The sequence below is a fragment of the Cetorhinus maximus genome, chromosome 3, assembly GCF_964194155.1.
Source record: "Cetorhinus maximus chromosome 3, sCetMax3.hap1.1, whole genome shotgun sequence".
In the NCBI taxonomy this organism is placed as follows: domain Eukaryota; kingdom Metazoa; phylum Chordata; class Chondrichthyes; order Lamniformes; family Cetorhinidae; genus Cetorhinus; species Cetorhinus maximus.
Genome location: NC_135881.1, coordinates 92,033,440 through 92,052,186, shown reverse-complemented (window position 1 = coordinate 92,052,186; position 18,747 = coordinate 92,033,440). Strand labels below are relative to the sequence as shown.

Genomic DNA, 18,747 nt, shown 5'->3' with positions numbered 1-18,747 from the left:
TAACATCTTTAATAATAGCTTCTAACATTTTCCCTATGACAAATGCTAGGCTAACTGGCCTGTAGTTTCCTGTTTTCTGTCTCCCTCCCTTTTTGAATAAAGGAGTTATATTTACTATTTTCCAATCTAATGGAACCTTCCCCGAATCTAGGGAATTTTGGAAAATTAAAAACAGTGCATCAGCTATCTCACTAGCCATTTCTTTCAAGACCTTAGGGTGAAGTCCATCCGGACCTGGGGATTTGTCAGTCTGCAGCTGACAATTTGGTCAATATCACTTCCCTGGAGATTGCAACTCGCTACCCCTTTCAGAACTCTCTATTCATCTAACTCTGGCTTCTTGTGGGTCCCCTTCCATTTTGCCCCATTATTGGCAGCCCTACTTATAATAGCATTGGTCCTTCACTTTGGAATTCCCTTGTTAAAGTTCTCCTCTTCATCTTTCTCTCCCCCAACTTAAACTCCAATTTTGACTAAGTTTTAAGGCACCCCTCATAACATTTCCTTCCTTGCCTTGGCATCATTTTTGTCTGATTGGCTCTGTGTGAAGTGCCTTTAAACATTTTCCTATGCTCAAGAGACTATACAAGTATAAGCGGCAAGTTTTTCAGTGGGGTTAGCAGCTATGGATGCAGAGCTTAGCCCTGGTCCCCCAATTGCTATCTAATCCTTGCTTTTCTTCAAAAAATGTTGGAACCTTGAAATGCTGCACAATGAAGACACTATAATTGCTTCCTTGATGTGCATAATGTTGTTTCTGTGATCATAAAGCAATTGAAAATTGGTTGAGTGCCAGCTCTTTGTACAGGATGTGAAAAGCCCTGATGCCCACAACAGTCCCATGTGAAAACTTTATGCATTTGAGGGAACCCCATCAACCACTGAAAGTTGTGTGTCCTGCCACACTGACAAGTCTTTTCCATGGTAAAAATGATGGGTTTCCCTCATGAAAGCACAGAGACTGTTACTTATCCGATTATAGGTTTGCACCGCAGGATGTCTGGCCTGGCAAATTATTCCTGGATGGTTTGAAAGAGTGAAAGCTTCATGCAGCAGTTACCTTCACAACCCCAGGAAGAACTATTCCTGATCCAGATTATGTGCAGGTCATTGTGCAGAAGATGATGCAACTACAAGGGGATTTCCCTCCTGTTCATCACAGGTAAGATCCTGGCCTGCATTCCCGTGAGAACTTTTCCCTTATTTCCTTACATTGCTTTTGGAAAACAAGCAAAAACCAACAACAAACTAAGTAAATAAGGAAAAGTTCTGTCGGAGAGTATACACCTGAGATGTTAACGTCTTTTTCCTTTATGCATGGTGTGTATTTCCAGGATTTTCTGTTAACAATAATGAAGTATTGACAGGGAGCAAAGAAACAAAAAAAAATCAAAAGACAACCAGCAACATCAATTAACAGACAAAGCAAAATGCAGTAAGTGGCACATGAAACCATAGCAAGGTTATTTCATGGAAAACCTGTGTAAGCCTGCTTTTCATACCAGGCTTTGGCATTTCTGTACATCCAATGTTTTTGCACTACACCTGAACTTTGGGCATAACTTTAACCAAAAATTTAAAATTTAACATGAGATCTTCTCTAGGGAACTGACATGAGGCCTGCACTCCAGACCCACAGCAATGTGGTTGACTCTTAAAATGCCCTCTGAACAAGGGCAATTAGCGAGGGGCAATAAATGCTGGCCTTGCCAGTGACGCCCACACCCCCTGAACGAATAAAAAAAAACTTATGAGCAGTATGGCTCCCTTTCCCTGAATCCCAATCACCCATGAGAAAATCAGGCATTTCTCACATTAGTTGCATGAACTCTGTGGCCAATTTTCCAATCTGCACAGTCCTGTGACATCAGAACAGCCTCATAAATTCAGCAAAATATTTCAGTATTATTGATTTGGCAGGTCCTTGCTAAATGAAAACAATACTGTGGGAGTGGAGAAGGCCAATCAATTCAAAGCATTTCAACCTTTCTGCCACCCTTGTACAGATATCTTAAAAAATAGAAATCTGGATTTACACTGTGGGCTGAGCTCCCATTCAGACTCTGCATCTTAAGGTAGGGATTACAAAGGACATCGTCTGGCATCAACCATGCCCTATTTACTGAACTTTGAAAGAATGGCGTCAGCATTCTTTTCATTTCTGGCTACTAATTCAGAGTGCACATTCTTTCCTTAACTCAGTGCAGCCTGAGTACAAATCTGGGCTTGATCAGCAGATCTCCTTAGCAATTCCAAGCAGAGTATTAACATATTAAGCATATAGGGAATTAAATAAAATACAGGTGGGAGATATAAAAGAGGGAAATTGTGTTAAAATATCTCCAATCAGGGGCTGATGCAACAAGCTAACAGTTTCCTGCATGACCTTTTTCAAAAAGCACCAAAGGAAGGTCAATGAAAGGAATTAAATTTTCAAAGAAAAATAGCCAGGCTTGATAAGAAACAAATCCTTCAACATTGGTTAAAAGGTGAAAAGTTACTGATTACTGAAAGCAACATAAACAAAGCACCTACATATTAAAATGTGACAAGGGCAAACACCTCGCTTGGCATAAATCAATCTCTTCCATGGTACATTTCTGAACTTTAAACTGCTTTTACTCCAAACAAATTTAAAGCTTTGGCTATCAAAAGCCTCTGAAAAAGGCTTACCTTCACTTGTCCTCACTTAACCAGATTATCAACTGTTGCTAACACTGAACTTTTGCAATCAGCAGTTCCAGTAAGCAACTCTCATTTTTGCTAAATGTTGGACACAGAGATTCTATCATTTTCAGTTGCAGGTGCCATAGTAGTCTGGTTTGAGATGCAGTTAGCATTGTTACTAGTTCATTTCAAAATCGAGATAGAAAACAGAAAATACTTGACAACATATTTTCTCCACCAGAAAACTTAATTATAGCAAAGTTGCAAGATAAAAGCAAAAGCTAATGGAGAACCACCAAGAACACAAAATGAAACACAAAGCAATATCAAAATAAAAGTAAACATTTAATAAGTGAAACATCTTAGAGGAAATACTTCAAGATATGATTCAAAATTAATAAATAATGTACACCTATATATTTTGAGAGTAGATTATTTTCATTTTCTCCCTCCGTGATCTCTTGGACAATGTGGTAACTGCTTACAGGCCAGGCAATTAACTTGTGCACAAAATCTCTACAAATCTACTCTAACAATCCCTGGAGATGGACAGTACCCTAAGATACTAAGAGATAATATGCAGGACAACAATTACCAAAAGAAAATTACTAAGTGCTAGAGCAGCCCCACTAAATTGAAATCAAGCCAGTATAGTACTTCTATTCAAAGAGAAGGACATATCTCACCAGGGTAACTACAGGCTCATTGGTCTAACAGTAATAACCAAAAAAGGAATGGAATAAATCAGGAGCAAATTTTAGGAAAACCAATATATGTCAAAATTAAAATAAAAATACATTTTGGTACAAATAAACATGACTTTTTTATTATTTTGATAATTATACCAGCATAATGATTCATTACAATAATTAAACCAAATGTTCCCCCTTTTCACATCCTCTTGACTTAATATGAACAATGCAGTTGGTCACCCCTTTTTACACTGGCATCAAAGTCCAGTGTCATTCACGTTGTGGAAATCCTCAATGAGAAGTTGCAATTCTGGCCACTTAACTGAGATCTGTGTGAGATTTGTTGTATTTCAGCAGGGAAAATGTTTGTTCACACACATAGGTGAAGCCAAAAAAAACAAGGATTTCCTGTGTCACTTTGTGGATATATAGGAAATTAGATTCACTGAAAGAAGCATACAACTTGTCCAGTTTTTCAAGATTATGTTTTTCCTTGAAGGCGTTACCTTAGTGCTAGAAATGCTCTGTTATGTCAGCCTTTCTGTTATGTTCTTGTATTCTCTGGTCCTCCAGCATACATGCAGCATTTTGCTGATAAGCAGTTTATGGGAAATTTATCTCTTCCATTTTCATGATTACAAGGTGTTAAGGGAAAAGTGGATTGCAGCTAGAGAAGGTTAAAAGAAGCAAAGAACGAAGCCAGAAAATTGATGCAGAGAGGTACAGTGCATCAGGTATCTACTTGACAGCCAAAACAGTATTTGATGTTCTAACCTAATCATGTACTTGAGTCTACATCTCATCTGAAAGATGGCATCTCTGGCATTGCAGCATTCCTCAGCACTGCACTGGAACATCAGCCTTAATTTTTGTGCTTAAGACCTGGAATGGGACTTGAAGTCAGAAACATCTGGCTCAGAGGCAAGAGTGCTGCAACTGAACCACAGCTGTTACAGAATTTCTACTTTTTTCCACCCACTCTTGAGAATGTGTACCAGTGTTTAAAATGCACAATTTGCCAGGATCCATCTATCGAAGTTGAAAGGTCATAGAGATTGCTTGTGGAGGCGTTCAGTCATATGTATCTTGAGACTTGATGCAGGTATTGCAACATTAGTGCATCTATACTGTATTTCAATCCCTTGTCCGCTAGCAGGACAACAATTGTCAAAAGGGAATTACTGAGTGCTAGAGCAGTCCCACTAAATTGAAGCCAAGCCAATGTAGTATTTCTATTCAAAGAAGAGGACATATCAGAACATATTGTAGATCAAGTTTCTGCTGGGTCTACAAATCTTCTACCCTCTGGATCTTTTACCAATTACCTGAAATCTGTACCCTCTAGTTACCGCCTCTTCTGTGACCAGAAAGTTTCTCCTTATTTACCTAATCAATATCCTTCATAATTTTGAACATCTCTATTAAATCTATCCTTAACTTTCTCTACTCTAAGGAGAATGCCACCAATTTCTCTGATCTCCTCACTTCACTGAAGCTTCTCTTCCCTGATACCATTATAAATGTGGCTTTAAGAATTTATAATGTAAAAAGTTGACAGGACCTACATACAGAGGCAAGTTTTTTAAATAAATTATAGATATATAACAACCTAATGGGTAAAAGGTACTCTTCAGTGTATTACTATTCCAATGCAGACAGGTTCAGATCCTGGTCTGTACTGTTAGTTAGCTGAGCTAAGCCAGGATAGCAGCTGTACTGCTTTCCTCAGCATCGATAGAGGGACAGGGAAGAAAGAAATTGTGGTTACACCTGCTTGAAAGTGTGCATCAGTTCTGGATACGACAGGGGCTGGCTTCAGTGCTAAACAGCCTGCCAACATTCACTGTGCAGGCCTGCATTTGAAGAATAGCCACTTAGGGAAGGTACTGAAGAACTGCCAGCACCCATGGAACCAGTCCTCAGCAACACTCAGCGCCTTCAGGTGAGGTAGTACGAAAAATGGGAAACATGACTACATAAAAGTTGTCTTGACTTTTCAAGGAGAGTTTTAAAACCCAAGTGAAAAATAAGCTGAAGCTTTGAAATTCCAGTGCATGTACATGGAAAATCAAACGCAAATCAAAACTGCAGTAATCTAGTAAACAATCTTGAATACACACTTACCTTGTGCTACTCTCCGGATTCCTCTAGGTGCACTCACCTCCTTTAACATAGTGGCCGCACTTCCATTCTGCAGGTGATCTGTTCATGGTTATTACAGTGACAGGCCTGACACTACCTGCATGGCTCCTGCTCCTCCTCTTACCTTAAAGTCTGCCAGAAACACTGTTGTTCTGGGAATGTGGCAGAGAAGCAGTCCTTATAGATGAAGGGTTGGGGGGAATGAGCTACACTTTTCAGTGAAGTGCACTCGAAGCCTGAACTCTGGCTCAAACCCTGTGGTAAGAACATGTCCTGGTCCCTGGTCTCTTAGCAACCACCATTCATTTACAATTCTGGGCTACATTCTGAGATTCCAAGCACTGCAGCATTAGATACAAGATTCAAATACAGCAGGAGTGTGCAAGTGTGTGTTGTGTTGGGGATGGGAAAGTCATTTAGACACTCTGACATTGGGATCAGAAGGTAATGAGGGCATTTAAAAATAAAATCAGGAGGAAGGGTCTATTGTTTATCAGTTGTTTTGTATTTCAAATATGTTTTGCTCATTTGCTGTGCTTATTTCCCTGACACAGCTGTGGGCTGGATGTGGCCTGTGGGCTATAATTTGCCCAGGTCTGCACTACATGGCCTATACCCAGTTTATCCTTTCTCCCTTCTTGAGCAGAGGTGTTAGATAGCTACCCTTCAGTACCACAACAATTTGCATATTTAAGTAGAACTGAAAATATGTGGTCAAAGTCTTTGCTATTTCCTCTCTCACTTTCTTCAGAAGCATGTCATCAAGGCCAGGTGACTCATCCACCTTGAGTTCTCCTAATTTTTTCAGAACCAATTTCTTTCCTATCTCAACAATTGTTCCAAATCCCCCTTAGAACACCAATATCCTCACTTCTACCATCATACGAAAATGTAAAATATATTTTAAGTATCTCTGCTATACCTTTTCCTCCAAAATGGGATTTCCATTTCATCTTTGGGTGATCTTATCCTCTCTTTGCCTGTTCTTTTACTGCTTAAAAAGCTCTACTTCCTTTATATTAGCTGTTAGTTTTTTTGCATATTTATCTTTAGCCCTTCGAATCTCTTTACAATACTTCCTATATTCTTCATTATTCTCTTACCCCCAGTTTCATCAAATACTGCCCATGCAGCATTCAGATAGGTGACAATATTCACTTTCTTCAATCCTATATGCAGGCACTTAATATTAAGTGATCACACATACCACGAAAGCTCTCCTCCCACTCCACTACTACCTAGCCACCTATACCGCTCCCCAACCCCCATTGTTAAACCTTGGTGAATTTCAGGCATCAGTCACAATGAGTTCGGAGCTCACAATGAATTGGGATTCACTCTGAGAATTCCAAAAAGTGCTACCTAGCTGAAAATCATCAAAAGTTGCACTCAACATGCTCTAATCTCATTAGTACTGGGATCAGAAAGTATATCTATGATATCCAAAGACAGCCTTAGGTCCAATAATCCAGGCTATAAAATTTACATTTACACATCAAAAACTATATGCAATGAAGAAAGCTAACCAAGTCTGTTAAAACTATGACATGCTGATCATACAGAATCAGTGCGCAGGAAGCTTACAACATCACAAGAGCAGCTTATAGGCTACGCTCACAATGAGAAACTTCCCTGGTGCATTTTCCATGGCAATGTCTTGACCAGAGTCCACCTGCCAACCAATCAGCACTGTTTTCTCATGCAGTATAAATTATTATTCCCTTTGAAATTTCATATTTTTGCATCTATCCTGATGAGTATAAAACTAAAAGGTTCAACAGCGTATTTTTTTTTTCAGCAATACGCAATACATTTTTAAATTTATTCATGGGATGTATGCATCACTGACAAGGCTAGCATTTATCATTAATCACTAATTTACTTTGAGAAGGTGATGGGAAAGGCACTCCCACAGCATGGTAAGGTAGAGAGTTCCAGAATTTTGATCTGACGACAACGAAGGAATTTCAATATATTGCCAAATCAGTGTGGCGTGTGACTTGGAGAGAACTTGCAGGTTGTAGTATTCCATGCATTGGTAGCCTTTGTTTTTCTAGGTGCTAGAAGACGTGGGTTTGGAACATGCTGACAAACAAAGCATGGTAAGTTACTGCAGTGCATCTTGTAAAAGGTACACAATGCAGTTACAATACAGGTGGTGTTTAAGGTGCTGGATGGGGTGCCGATCAAGTGGGTTACTTTGTTCTGAATGGTGTCAAGGTTCTTCAGTGTTGTTGGAGACACACTCATCCAGGCAAGGCTTTGCATCACATTCCTGACTTGCGCCTAGTACATGGTGGAAAGGCTTTTGGGAGTCAGGAGGTGAGTTATTCATGCAGAATACTCAGCCTCTGACCTGTTCTTGTAGCCACACTATTCATGTGGGTGGTTCAGTTAAGTCTCTCCTCGATGGTAACCCCCGGGATGTTGATGGTGAGGGATTCAGCACCTGTAATGCCGTTCCATGTCAAGGGGAGGTGGTTAGATTTTCTCTTGACGGAGATGGTCATTGCCTGGCGCTTGAGTGGTGTGAATGTTTCCTGCCATTTATCAGACGAAACCTGAAAATTGTCCAGGTCATGCTGCATGTGGGCATGGACTGCTTCAATATCCGAGTAGCTGCAAATGGAACTGAACACTGTGCGATCATCAGTGAACATCCCCACTTCTGACCTTATGATGGAGGGAAGATCATTGCTGAAGATGTTTGGGCCTCAGACACTATCCTGAGGAACTCCTGCAGCAAAACCCTAGGGTTGAGATGATTGGCCTCCAACAGCCACAACCATCATCCTTTGTGCTGGGCATGACTCCAACCTGTGGAGATTTTTCCCTATTTCTCATTGACCAATTTATTAAGATTCCTTGATGCCACACTCGATCAAATATTGCCTTGATGTCAAGGGCAGTCATTTCTCACCTCACCTCTGGAATTCAGCTCCTTTGGCCACTCGTAGGCTATAATGAGATCTGGAGTGGAGTCATCCTGGTGGCACCAAAAATAAGGTACAGGCAATCATATGCAGTATGAAGATGGGCCACAGCCTGCCATCTCAGGAGGTAGTTGAGGAGATGACTTAATTAAAGCATGCTAAATGTTAAATGGAAAGCCTAGAGTGCTTCAAATCTAGGTCAGGAAAACATATCCAGAGGGGAAGAAATATAAACGAGTGAGAAACAGTTATAAACAGAATTGAGGACTAATTTCCTTACTCAGTATAACAGATATTTGTAACTATATGTCAGCAGGGTAGTGGAGGCAAAATATTTTAAATGTTCAAAACTAGACTAAGCGGTGGTATCGAAGAAAGAGCTGTATGGGATCAGCCGCCCATTATTTTCAGTTTCTAATATATAGTCAATGGAATTAAATATAAATGTCGCATATAACAGTCGGCCGATTCAATAACGCCCACTTTACGCCACTGCTCAAGATGAATTTCTACCTCTAAATATAATAATGGGAAGACTGAGGTATTAGGGTGAACTGCACAGTGATCTTGCATCACCTTTGACTTCTTATCTTAAAATATACTAATTTCTGACATGGTGAAGAAAATGCAGCTTAATAATATTTCAAGATCTCTTATGCTGCTGTCCTGATAATCATGGTGGGAGGCTATTCAGAGTGATTGTGATAATCATGCATCTTGTCATTATTTCTTGTAATATCCTTTTAAAACTTTCTATGCTAAGTGATCTTTGTAAATATTATTAAATACAATGGGCATGTTCAATTACATATTTGTAAAATTACAAATCCTAAAAGCATGTGTATGTTACAGATAAAAGGTGTATAACTGTTACTACAGACCACAGACTGTTATAGGCAGTAGCTTGTTATAACCTCCGCCTCAGTGGTTTCACTACTATTTGTGAAAACAAAGCTGCAACAGTTAGTCAACTAGAAATGTCAGCAACACTGACATAAATCTCTCTATTCCCCCCGCAACAGTTGTTGCTGGTGAAGATTGTGAAAATCTTATTAAAATCTACACAGGCCCCATTTCCCCCACAAAAATAAGTTATCTGTTTCTAATGCTTGCACATCATTTTAAAATGTACAAGTTGCCCAAGTCTGAAAAAAAGTTCTAACTGTGTTCACTTTTTAACCAAAATAGAAAACGCCTGAGTTCTTGAAGTACAAATGACTTAGAAGTCTGGTTAATATCTGTTCAAGGTTTTCAACTTCTTGAGGTCACAGAATTACTTTAAAGGGTTAACATCCACCAATTTAACTGCCCATAGGGCTGCAGTTGAAAATCCAAGAATTCAAAATGATCAATGGTTAAAGCTGGGAAACAGTCCTCAATTATGATTGATTTTAATCAAAATTAATCTGATTTAAATGTTGAAATAAAATATGAATGTTAAAATGAAATGTTTACACAACTTACGTCTCCACTTTCAGTTATTGCAACTCTATGTACAATTCCCTGGTAGACAGATCAAATGTGCAACTTGGCCTAAATTCCACCAAAGTAAGAAATAAGACATAAGAAAGTAACAGAGCTCTGAGACTTCAAACATAGTTTCCTTCCTTTGCCTGATATCCATCCCATGAGTCGATATCATGCTTATTATTCCACAAAGGTAAGACATGCAGAGGTGATTACTCAAGCCCCCATTAGAAAATGGACCAATTAATAGTTGAACAAATACATAATTTATATGGTTGTCAGTCTTGTTTCTCCTGAACAGTATTCTTATTCAAGCCTTAAGCACACTGGGTCAGCCAATTAATATAACCAACTTACTGTTGCACACATCACAGGGAGATATGACCACAGTGAGATCAGATGAAATTACTCAAATGACATCAAAAGAATTCAGGAAATCCAAGGCCATCTTCACCTCAGTCATCTGGCTAGCAAATGTCAAACCTCATGAATCCTAAACTGCGTGAGAGGTACAACTGGAGTCTAATGACCTGAAATAGGGCAGCTTACTTACACCAAGTATTGAATGCTAAATCGAGGCCCTGAGGGTCCTCTCAAGTGGGTATAAAAGATTCCAAAGCACTATTTGGAGAGCAAAGGAGTACCCTTGGTCTCTTGGCCAATATTTATCCCTTTACCAATAACACTAAAAGACAGCCATCTGATCAATGCTGTTTGTGGGATCTTGGTGTGTGCAAACTAGCTACTGTGTTTCCCTGCATTACAACAGTGACTACTCTTCAAAAGCACTTCATTGGCTGTAAAGTGGCTTGAGACATCCTCAGGTCATGAAAGATGCCATATAAATGAAAGACTTTCCTTCTTTTCAATTACTAATACAAAAACCAGGGAAGAATGTACTTACAGTCGAGAAATCAAAGCAGACCAAACACAGATTTCAAATAAACCACACCAATGCTAACCTGCAATACAAAAGTTTGATCATGGCCCTCCAGAAGAACATTTTGAGACTTTGCCTTCTCTGAAATCAGATGCCATTAATAAAATGTTGCAAGACAGAACCATGAAATTCATCATACTGCTCAAACTGATGTAAAAGTTGCTTTGGCATTTATATGCAGCAAACCAAAAATATACGGATACATACACACTTAGCTTTACAGTGGTTAAAAATCTAGGTACAGTTATGATCAATTTCTAAGTTCACTCATTTTAAAAGAGAAGAGAAAAGGAGGAGGAGAATTATTGCATTTTCAATGGAAACATGTGGACTAGTCTGTCTTTAGCCATACATAAGGCAGCTAAGCAGACATGTGAAATTATCCACTTTGGTAGAAAGAATGGAAAAGCAGAATATTTTTCAAAAGGTGAGAGATGAGTAAATGTTGGTATTCAGAAGGAATCTTGGTGCCTTTGTAAATGAGTCACAAAGTTAACATGCAAATACAGCAAGCATTAGGAAGGCAAATGGTATATTAGCCTTTATTGCAAAGGGTTTGGAGTACAATAAGGAATCCTTGCTGCAATTATATAGGACTTTGGCGAGGCCACACCTAGAGTACTGTGTGCAGTTTTGGCCTCCTTACCAATCATAGAATTAAGAAACAATTCTTTATCCCAAGCAGAATTTGTTTAACTTCAATTATACAATATCAGTATGCCAGCACCACTATGGAAATGGCTCAGCGCTGCTAAGGGAGTTCAATATTAACAAGGTTAAGCATTCTAGAATGGGAATTCTTAAACAGAAAAATAAAATTAATGCTATTTTATAATTAGATTTCTAATTAGGTTATAGAAAGTTACAACAGTCCAATTCCTTAATCAACCCTGAAGAATTTACTATGTAAGTTCTAAGAGTGCTGAAACTATGAAGCAATTTATATTTTAATCATTTTACACAACACATCTGAAAGGTTCCTTTTTTTGGATTAACAGCACAAACAAGCAAACATAAATAGAGAAAATTCTTGAGAATGGCACTCAGTCATTTTCAATATAAAAACTCTATAACAAACTAAAAAGAAAGCATACAAACATTATCTACCTGCACAGTACGGCTTGCATTGATGTGCTCCTGGTGCAGCTTGTCCCATTGACTCCATCGCTGGTACTGCAAAAAGGAATTGCATACTTACATCATAGAATTCATATACAGTATTCAAATGATGACAAACATAACGTAACAACCCTGGGACTGGTGTGATATGAGTATTGTGTTAAGAATCATGATTTTTAGATTTAAGTAACACGTTTTCTACAATTCTACTTCTCTAATTTATCTTTAGCATGTATATTCTGAAAATGTCCAATGCAGTGTATTTTTCAAATGCTACACAATTCAAAGCATGTATATTTTTTAAAAATCATTTTATAGATATTATCAAGAGCTTACATATTTTACCGAAGGCCAGAATTTAAAATAAAGGATTTGCTTTTATGTAACCCCTTTCACAAACAGCTGACGTCTCAAAGCGCTTTACGGCCAATGTAGTACTTTTGAAGTGTAGTCATTGGTGTAATGTAGGAAATGTATCAGCCAATTTGTGCATAGCAAGCTCCCATAAAGCAATGCAACAAAGACCAGGTAATCTGTTTTTGTGATGTTGATTAAGGGATATTGACCATGACATTGCTCTTCTTCAATGCCATGTGATCTTTTATGTCCACCTGAGAGAGTTGACGGGTCCTCAATTTAACGTTTCATCTGAAATCCAGCATCTTTGGTAGCGCAGCACAGCACTCCTTCAGTACTGCATTGGAGTCTCAGCCTTGATTTTTGTGCTCAAGTTCTGCAGTGGGACTTGAACCCACAACCTCTGACTCAGAGGCAAGGGTGCTACCAACTGAGCAACGACTGATACACAATATTGGCCGTTTCTAGTGCTAAGCATGGGTACTATGCATTGTACACAAACATGCTGTGTGGGGTCTCTACATAAAATTAAAAATGTAATCGCATGATTTGGATTAATTGTTTTGATGCATGAGTGTTCATTGGATATTCTGATAAAGTAATTAAACTATTTATTAATTCAGTCTGAATAAACCTTTTGAGTGATCAAAACATGGTTACATTCTATTATAAAATTCTGAATATTGTTTTGTTTTTATCACAGTGCTTTGAACAGCTTTAATACCACCTACATGCATTTCAGCAAGTTATATATCAGAAACTTCCAGTTTGTTGTTTTCCATAGGGATCAAAACAACCACAGATCCCATCAAAACTAAAATTTGGCTATTTATTTTCTATATGAACAGTTGCCAGAGGCATTCAGAGAATGTTCTGAACATTCTGAACTCTTGTCTCTGGGATGCCTCAATTTTAGATTGTTTGGGACATGCTCCTGCCAGTTAACTACCTACCATTAAATTTAAAAAAGAAATTTAGACCAGCAGAAGGAGTATCATATTTAAAGTTAAATTTCAAATCCAGGACCAGTCCAATGCTAAATTACCTAATAAAGTAAAACCTTCTCCAAATCTTATCTCTTTCAGATGAAAGTTTCAGATCGTGAAGCTATGAGTAATTAGCTGGTCATACTGTTTAAAACTCTCCCTGTGACAACCTCATAAAACATGGGTCTGCCAGCTTCTATAGTGGCTGCTAAGAAACTAGATCTGAGAAATCAACGTTTAATACTTGGAACTTTAATCACCAGTCTCTGCAAGGCTTTAAGTTGTAATACTTCAAGAGATCCTAACCAGCATGGCAATTGGGCGGAATTTAATGAAGCCTGCTGGAGCGGGCGTGATGGAGGGAGGCCAGAAGAATTGGGCGGGAGTACCAGCATCAGATTCCCGGTGTTGGGCAAACTGTTCCCAATTAAGTTTGAGGCTGGTAGTTCAATGCAGGAACCCTGTCCGCCGGCGGTGGGATGTCAATTAGGCTTATTGATGAACCATTTGACACCAATTATCCCTGAGGCCACCAGAATTCAGTGGTGACTGAGAGATTTAACAGGACTCGCATGGACTCAATGAAGGACAGGAAATCAGTGCCCGTTTGAAGGACCCACCATTGGGAAAGGGGCAAAGGGTGGTGCTGCTGAATGCCACATCCCTGCCCTTGCCTCCAACCCCGTTGCACGTCTCCTCTCCAGTGACCCCACCTCCTCCCACTCACTTGTGTCCTGGGATCCAGTGTTAATCCTCGAGCTGTTCCTGGGAGCATTACGGGCAGCAGCAACCTCTGATTGATTAGCAGATTTTGGAGAGTAAGGTATTTTTCACCCCCCCCCCACCCAAGTCCTAAATCCCATGGAAGGTCCAATGCTGGCCAGCTAAATGACTGACGGGCACAATTTCATCAGACCTACCCCACCGAAGCAACATGGAGCACCCGCCAGTTCTCCTAGCTATTATCTTTCAGAAGACAATTTCTAAGTCACATATGAAATCCTACCTAAAGGGCTCTGAACTAACAGAACAACCTTTGGCAAGATTATCGAACAGTGAAGTGCTCCTAGATTTTTAAATAGCAAAACCATCAGGGATTAAACATGTAGCTGGTCCTGTTGACTACAATCTTCTACCAAGATAAGCAGAGAGGTATCTTAGTCAGCATTTGTCACCAGTAAAGATTTTTTGCTCTGTCAAAATCTATAGAAAAGTTAAAGCAATTCTGGGTTGTGGTTTTTCTGACTAGGTCCATCAAATCTGCTTGCCTCACAAGAGAATAAAGCCAAAAGCTGATCTGGTTTTTCACATTTTGAACTGTTCCATGCAAACATTTATTGGAAATGTAGAATATGCTCATCTGGGCACCAGCAGGACCAAAGGAGTACTTAACGACTTTCAGGTATGTTGTCATAACTCCAACTAATATAGTATTACCCTTCTGTCCATGTACATATTTAAATAATGTTACTGCATGTGAGAATTATCCACTCCATGGGCCACAGTCACCTTACAGTGAAGTTGTTTTAATTGTTAGTAAATCCATTAAAGTGAATAAAATTGATATAAGACAACAGGACACAAGTAAAGAAAAAACTGCATTTATTTAGTGCCCTTCACATCCTCAAGATATTCCAAAGCATTCACAGCCATCAAGCATTTGAACGGAAGAAATTTGTCCTGGTAAGCAATGCAAAACAATAAGAGCAGCAAATTGGCAAGTATAAACGGAGCTGTATTTCACTATCACCCAAAACTTAAATCATTTTCTAAAGGGTTCCCCAGGGACATGACATCCACCAACCCCCACCCCACCCACTCCTCCCATCATCCCCTACACCGCCTCAAATTTTGATTGTGGGACGGTGTGGTGCATTTTCTGGCATTTTTAGAGCTTACTGTTATTCTGTACAACTTTATCATATTCTGCAACTCTAATCTATTATGTCAATGTAAACTAAAATCCTTGAGTTACAATAATGCCACACTGCAGTGTATTCTACATGAGCAAAACAAAACTGGCCCAGTAGCGCACCCGTCCCTTCCATCAACCCAATTGCAATCAACATGAACATGATTACATAATTGAATGCATGCTGATAAATACAAAATTTAGTAAACTAATTCTAACTAGCTTCAGGAAGAAAAAAAACCTTATAACAAATTCTAATAAAAGGTCAAGCACAAGTATTAACCTGATTTTAAATCCCTCTGCTGCTGATCAAATTGCTGTATATTTCACAGCTTTTCTAACATGTGGCTATAAATCACTGTTAGTTATAACAGCAGAATGATAGTTAACATTCCTTGTATGATATTTTAGCACCTACCTCGCTTTAACAAAGTTAACCTATTTTAAATAAGCAGGATTATACTCTCCATTAAAACAGCAAAGATAAATCATCCAGATGTTTTAATCATTCATAGAAACATAGAAAAATAGAAGCAGGAGTAGGTCATACGGCCCTTCGAACCTACTCCACCATTCAATATGATCATGGCCGATCTTCTATCGCAACGCACACTCCAGCTCTCTCTCCATACCCCTTGATGCCTTTAGAGTCTAGCAATCTATCTATTTCCTTCTTAAATATATTCAGTGTCTTGGCCTCCACAGCCTTCTGTGGTAGAGAATTACACAGGTTCACCTCCCTCAGTGAAGAAATTTCTCCTCATCTCAGTCCTGAATGGCCTATGAGATTGTGACCCTTGTTCTAGACCCCCAAGCCAGAGGAAATATCATCCCTACATCCCGTCTGTCCAGCCCTGTCACTGGAGATCCCGGTGTCCCACATGGCACCTTGTTTCAGGCACCTCTGCCTATTTGTGAGGATGAAAAATCAAAGGAAAAGCATCCTCGGGCATCACCTGACCATTCAACTCAACAGCCCACTTGTTAATTTAACGAGCTATCACTGGCAGAATTTTAAACGTTTCAATGAGATCCCCTCTCATTCTTCTAAACTACAGTGAATACAACAATCCTGCCATCCCAGGAATCAGTCTAGTGAACATTTGCTGCACTCCGTCTATGGCAAGTATATCCTTTCTTAGGTAAGGAGACCCAAACTGCACACGATGCTCCAGGTGTGGTCTCACCAAGGCCCTGTTTGGCTGCAGTAAGACATTCAGCTCCTATTATTTTCAACTAGTGTTACATGGTATGCAGGAATGGGGACAGAGTGCTTTGTTTTCTAGTACACTTGACCGACTGCCACCAGTTCACAAGTTTGTAATCTATTATACTCCTACTGGTTAGTCACTTTTCATATTCCCCCCCTAGATTCTGATCTCTTCAAGACAGACAGTGAGGGCTCTTCTTTGGTTACTGCATGGCAATAAATACATCACCACCGTAAGCTTGTAAACAATCCGAAATCGGTTTTCAAAATTACATTCTCACAAACAGGCCGATATTCCAAATCATACATCACAAACGTAAACTGCAATAAAATCTTACACATGAGAATATCACTGCAATTTTTAAAAAATCAAACTCATCACCTCTCCAAGTCCACTCTATTTTAGATCTAAATTCTAACAACATTGCAAATGCTGTGATAGGAATGTTCAAATAAAACCAATTAATGCCCTCACATCCAACAGACCCTCTAATTATCTTTTGTTCTGTGCAGCCTATACCTTTAACTGCGCAGGACCTTTCAATTTTGTTGCGCAGCCACCCACTGGCAGTAACTTAAAAGGGCAAACTTGTTCTTGGCCCATGTGGGAACTTCCAGTTTGTGGCCAGGCCAGTGCCGCTTAAAGGAAACATTTCTCACATCTCCCAAAATGTAGACGCAACAGGTGCGACATTCACCAGCAAGTTCCATGAAGGGTTTTTTTTTAAAAAGAGCTGCAATTCTATGATAGTGAAGCTCAGGATGCAAGTGCAAAAGACAAGGCTGAGGCATTTGCAACCATCTTCGGCTAGAAGAGCCGAGCAGCACAGATGCAAGTCTTCAGCCAACTTAATTCGCTCCACAAGGTATCAAGAAACAGCAAAGGCTATGAGCCTGACAACAACCTGGTTGTAATATAAAAAGCTTGTGCTCCAGGGCTAGCTGCAACCTTTGCCAAGCTGTTCCAGTACCGCTACACCATTGGCATCAACCCAACAATGTAGAAAATTGCCCACACGTCCTGCCTATAAATAGTAGGCAAATTATATCCAATCCAACCAATTACCACTCCATCATTCCACTCTTGATCATCGGTAAAACGGTGGAAGGTGCTGTTGACAGTGCTTTCAAGCAGCTATAACCTGCTCACTGAACACCAGTTTAGGTTCTGCCAGGATACTCAACTCCGGACCTCATTACAGCTGAAGAGCTGAATTCCAGAGGTGAGATGAGATTGTGACTGCCCTTGACATCAAGGCAACATTTGACCTCATGTGGCATTGAGGATTCCTCGTAAAATTGAAGTCAACGGGAATCAGGGAGAAATTTCTCCACTGGCTCTAGTCATACCCAGTTCAAAGGAAAATGCTATAGTTGCGAAAACCAATCATGTCTGTCCCTGGCATCACTGCAGGAGGTCTTCCAGGCCCAAGATCCTTCAGCTGCTTTATCAATGATTTTACTTCCTTCACTGTTCAATTCCATTAGTAATTCCTCAGATACTGATGCAGATCATGTCTGCATTCAGCAAGACCTGGACAAAATTCAAGCTCAGGCTGATGACACACAAGTGCCAGGCAATGACCATCTCCAACCAGAGAAAATCTAACCATCTCCCCTTAACATTCAGTGGCATTACCATTGCTGAATTCTCCATCCTGGGGATCATCATTGAGGAGAGACTTAACTGTACCAGTCACATAAATTTTGTGGCTATAAGAACAGATCAAAGGCTGGGTATTCTGCATGAGTAAACTCACCTCCTGACTCCCCCAAGCCTTTCTACCACCTACAAGGCACAAGTCAGGAGTGTGATGGAATACTCCCCACTTGCCTGAGTAAGTGCAGCTCCAACAACACTCAAGAAGCTGGACACCATCTAAGGCAAAGCAGACCATCAGACTGACACCCTCTCAAGCACCTTAAACATACACTTCCTCCACTGCTGGTGCACTTTAGCAGCAGTGAGTACCATCTACAAGATGCGCTGTTCCCTCAGTGTCACTGGATCAAAATCCTGGAACTCCCTAACTATACCACAAGGAGACTGCAGCCCTTTAAGAAGATGGCTCACTGCCACCTTCTCAAGAGCCAATCAGGGGTGGACAATAAATACTGGCCTTACCAGCAACACACAAATCCCATGAACGAATAAAAATTAAATGTGTTGTATAGAACTTCAGTCACAAACAATAAATAAATACATTTCTAATTACAACTCTCAGAAACCAACAGCTTGTATTAAAACAGACTAGATTTTAGCAGCCCTATGTTAATGGGCTAGGAATCGGAGGCACCAGTAAAATAGCAAGGGAAGGTAGG

General features: G+C 39.7%; 1 protein-coding gene across 2 annotated transcripts in view; it reads right to left on the bottom strand.

The window, feature by feature from the left end:
* The window catches only part of stx17 (syntaxin 17), a 100,834-nt gene that overhangs the window by 43,600 nt on the left and 38,487 nt on the right, over positions 1-18,747 (bottom strand). For both annotated transcript variants that reach the window (XM_078538679.1, XM_078538680.1), the window contains one exon: positions 11,949-12,014. In XM_078538679.1, coding sequence (XP_078394805.1) covers positions 11,949-12,014 — 66 coding nt within the window. The remainder of the gene's footprint in view (positions 1-11,948; positions 12,015-18,747) is intronic.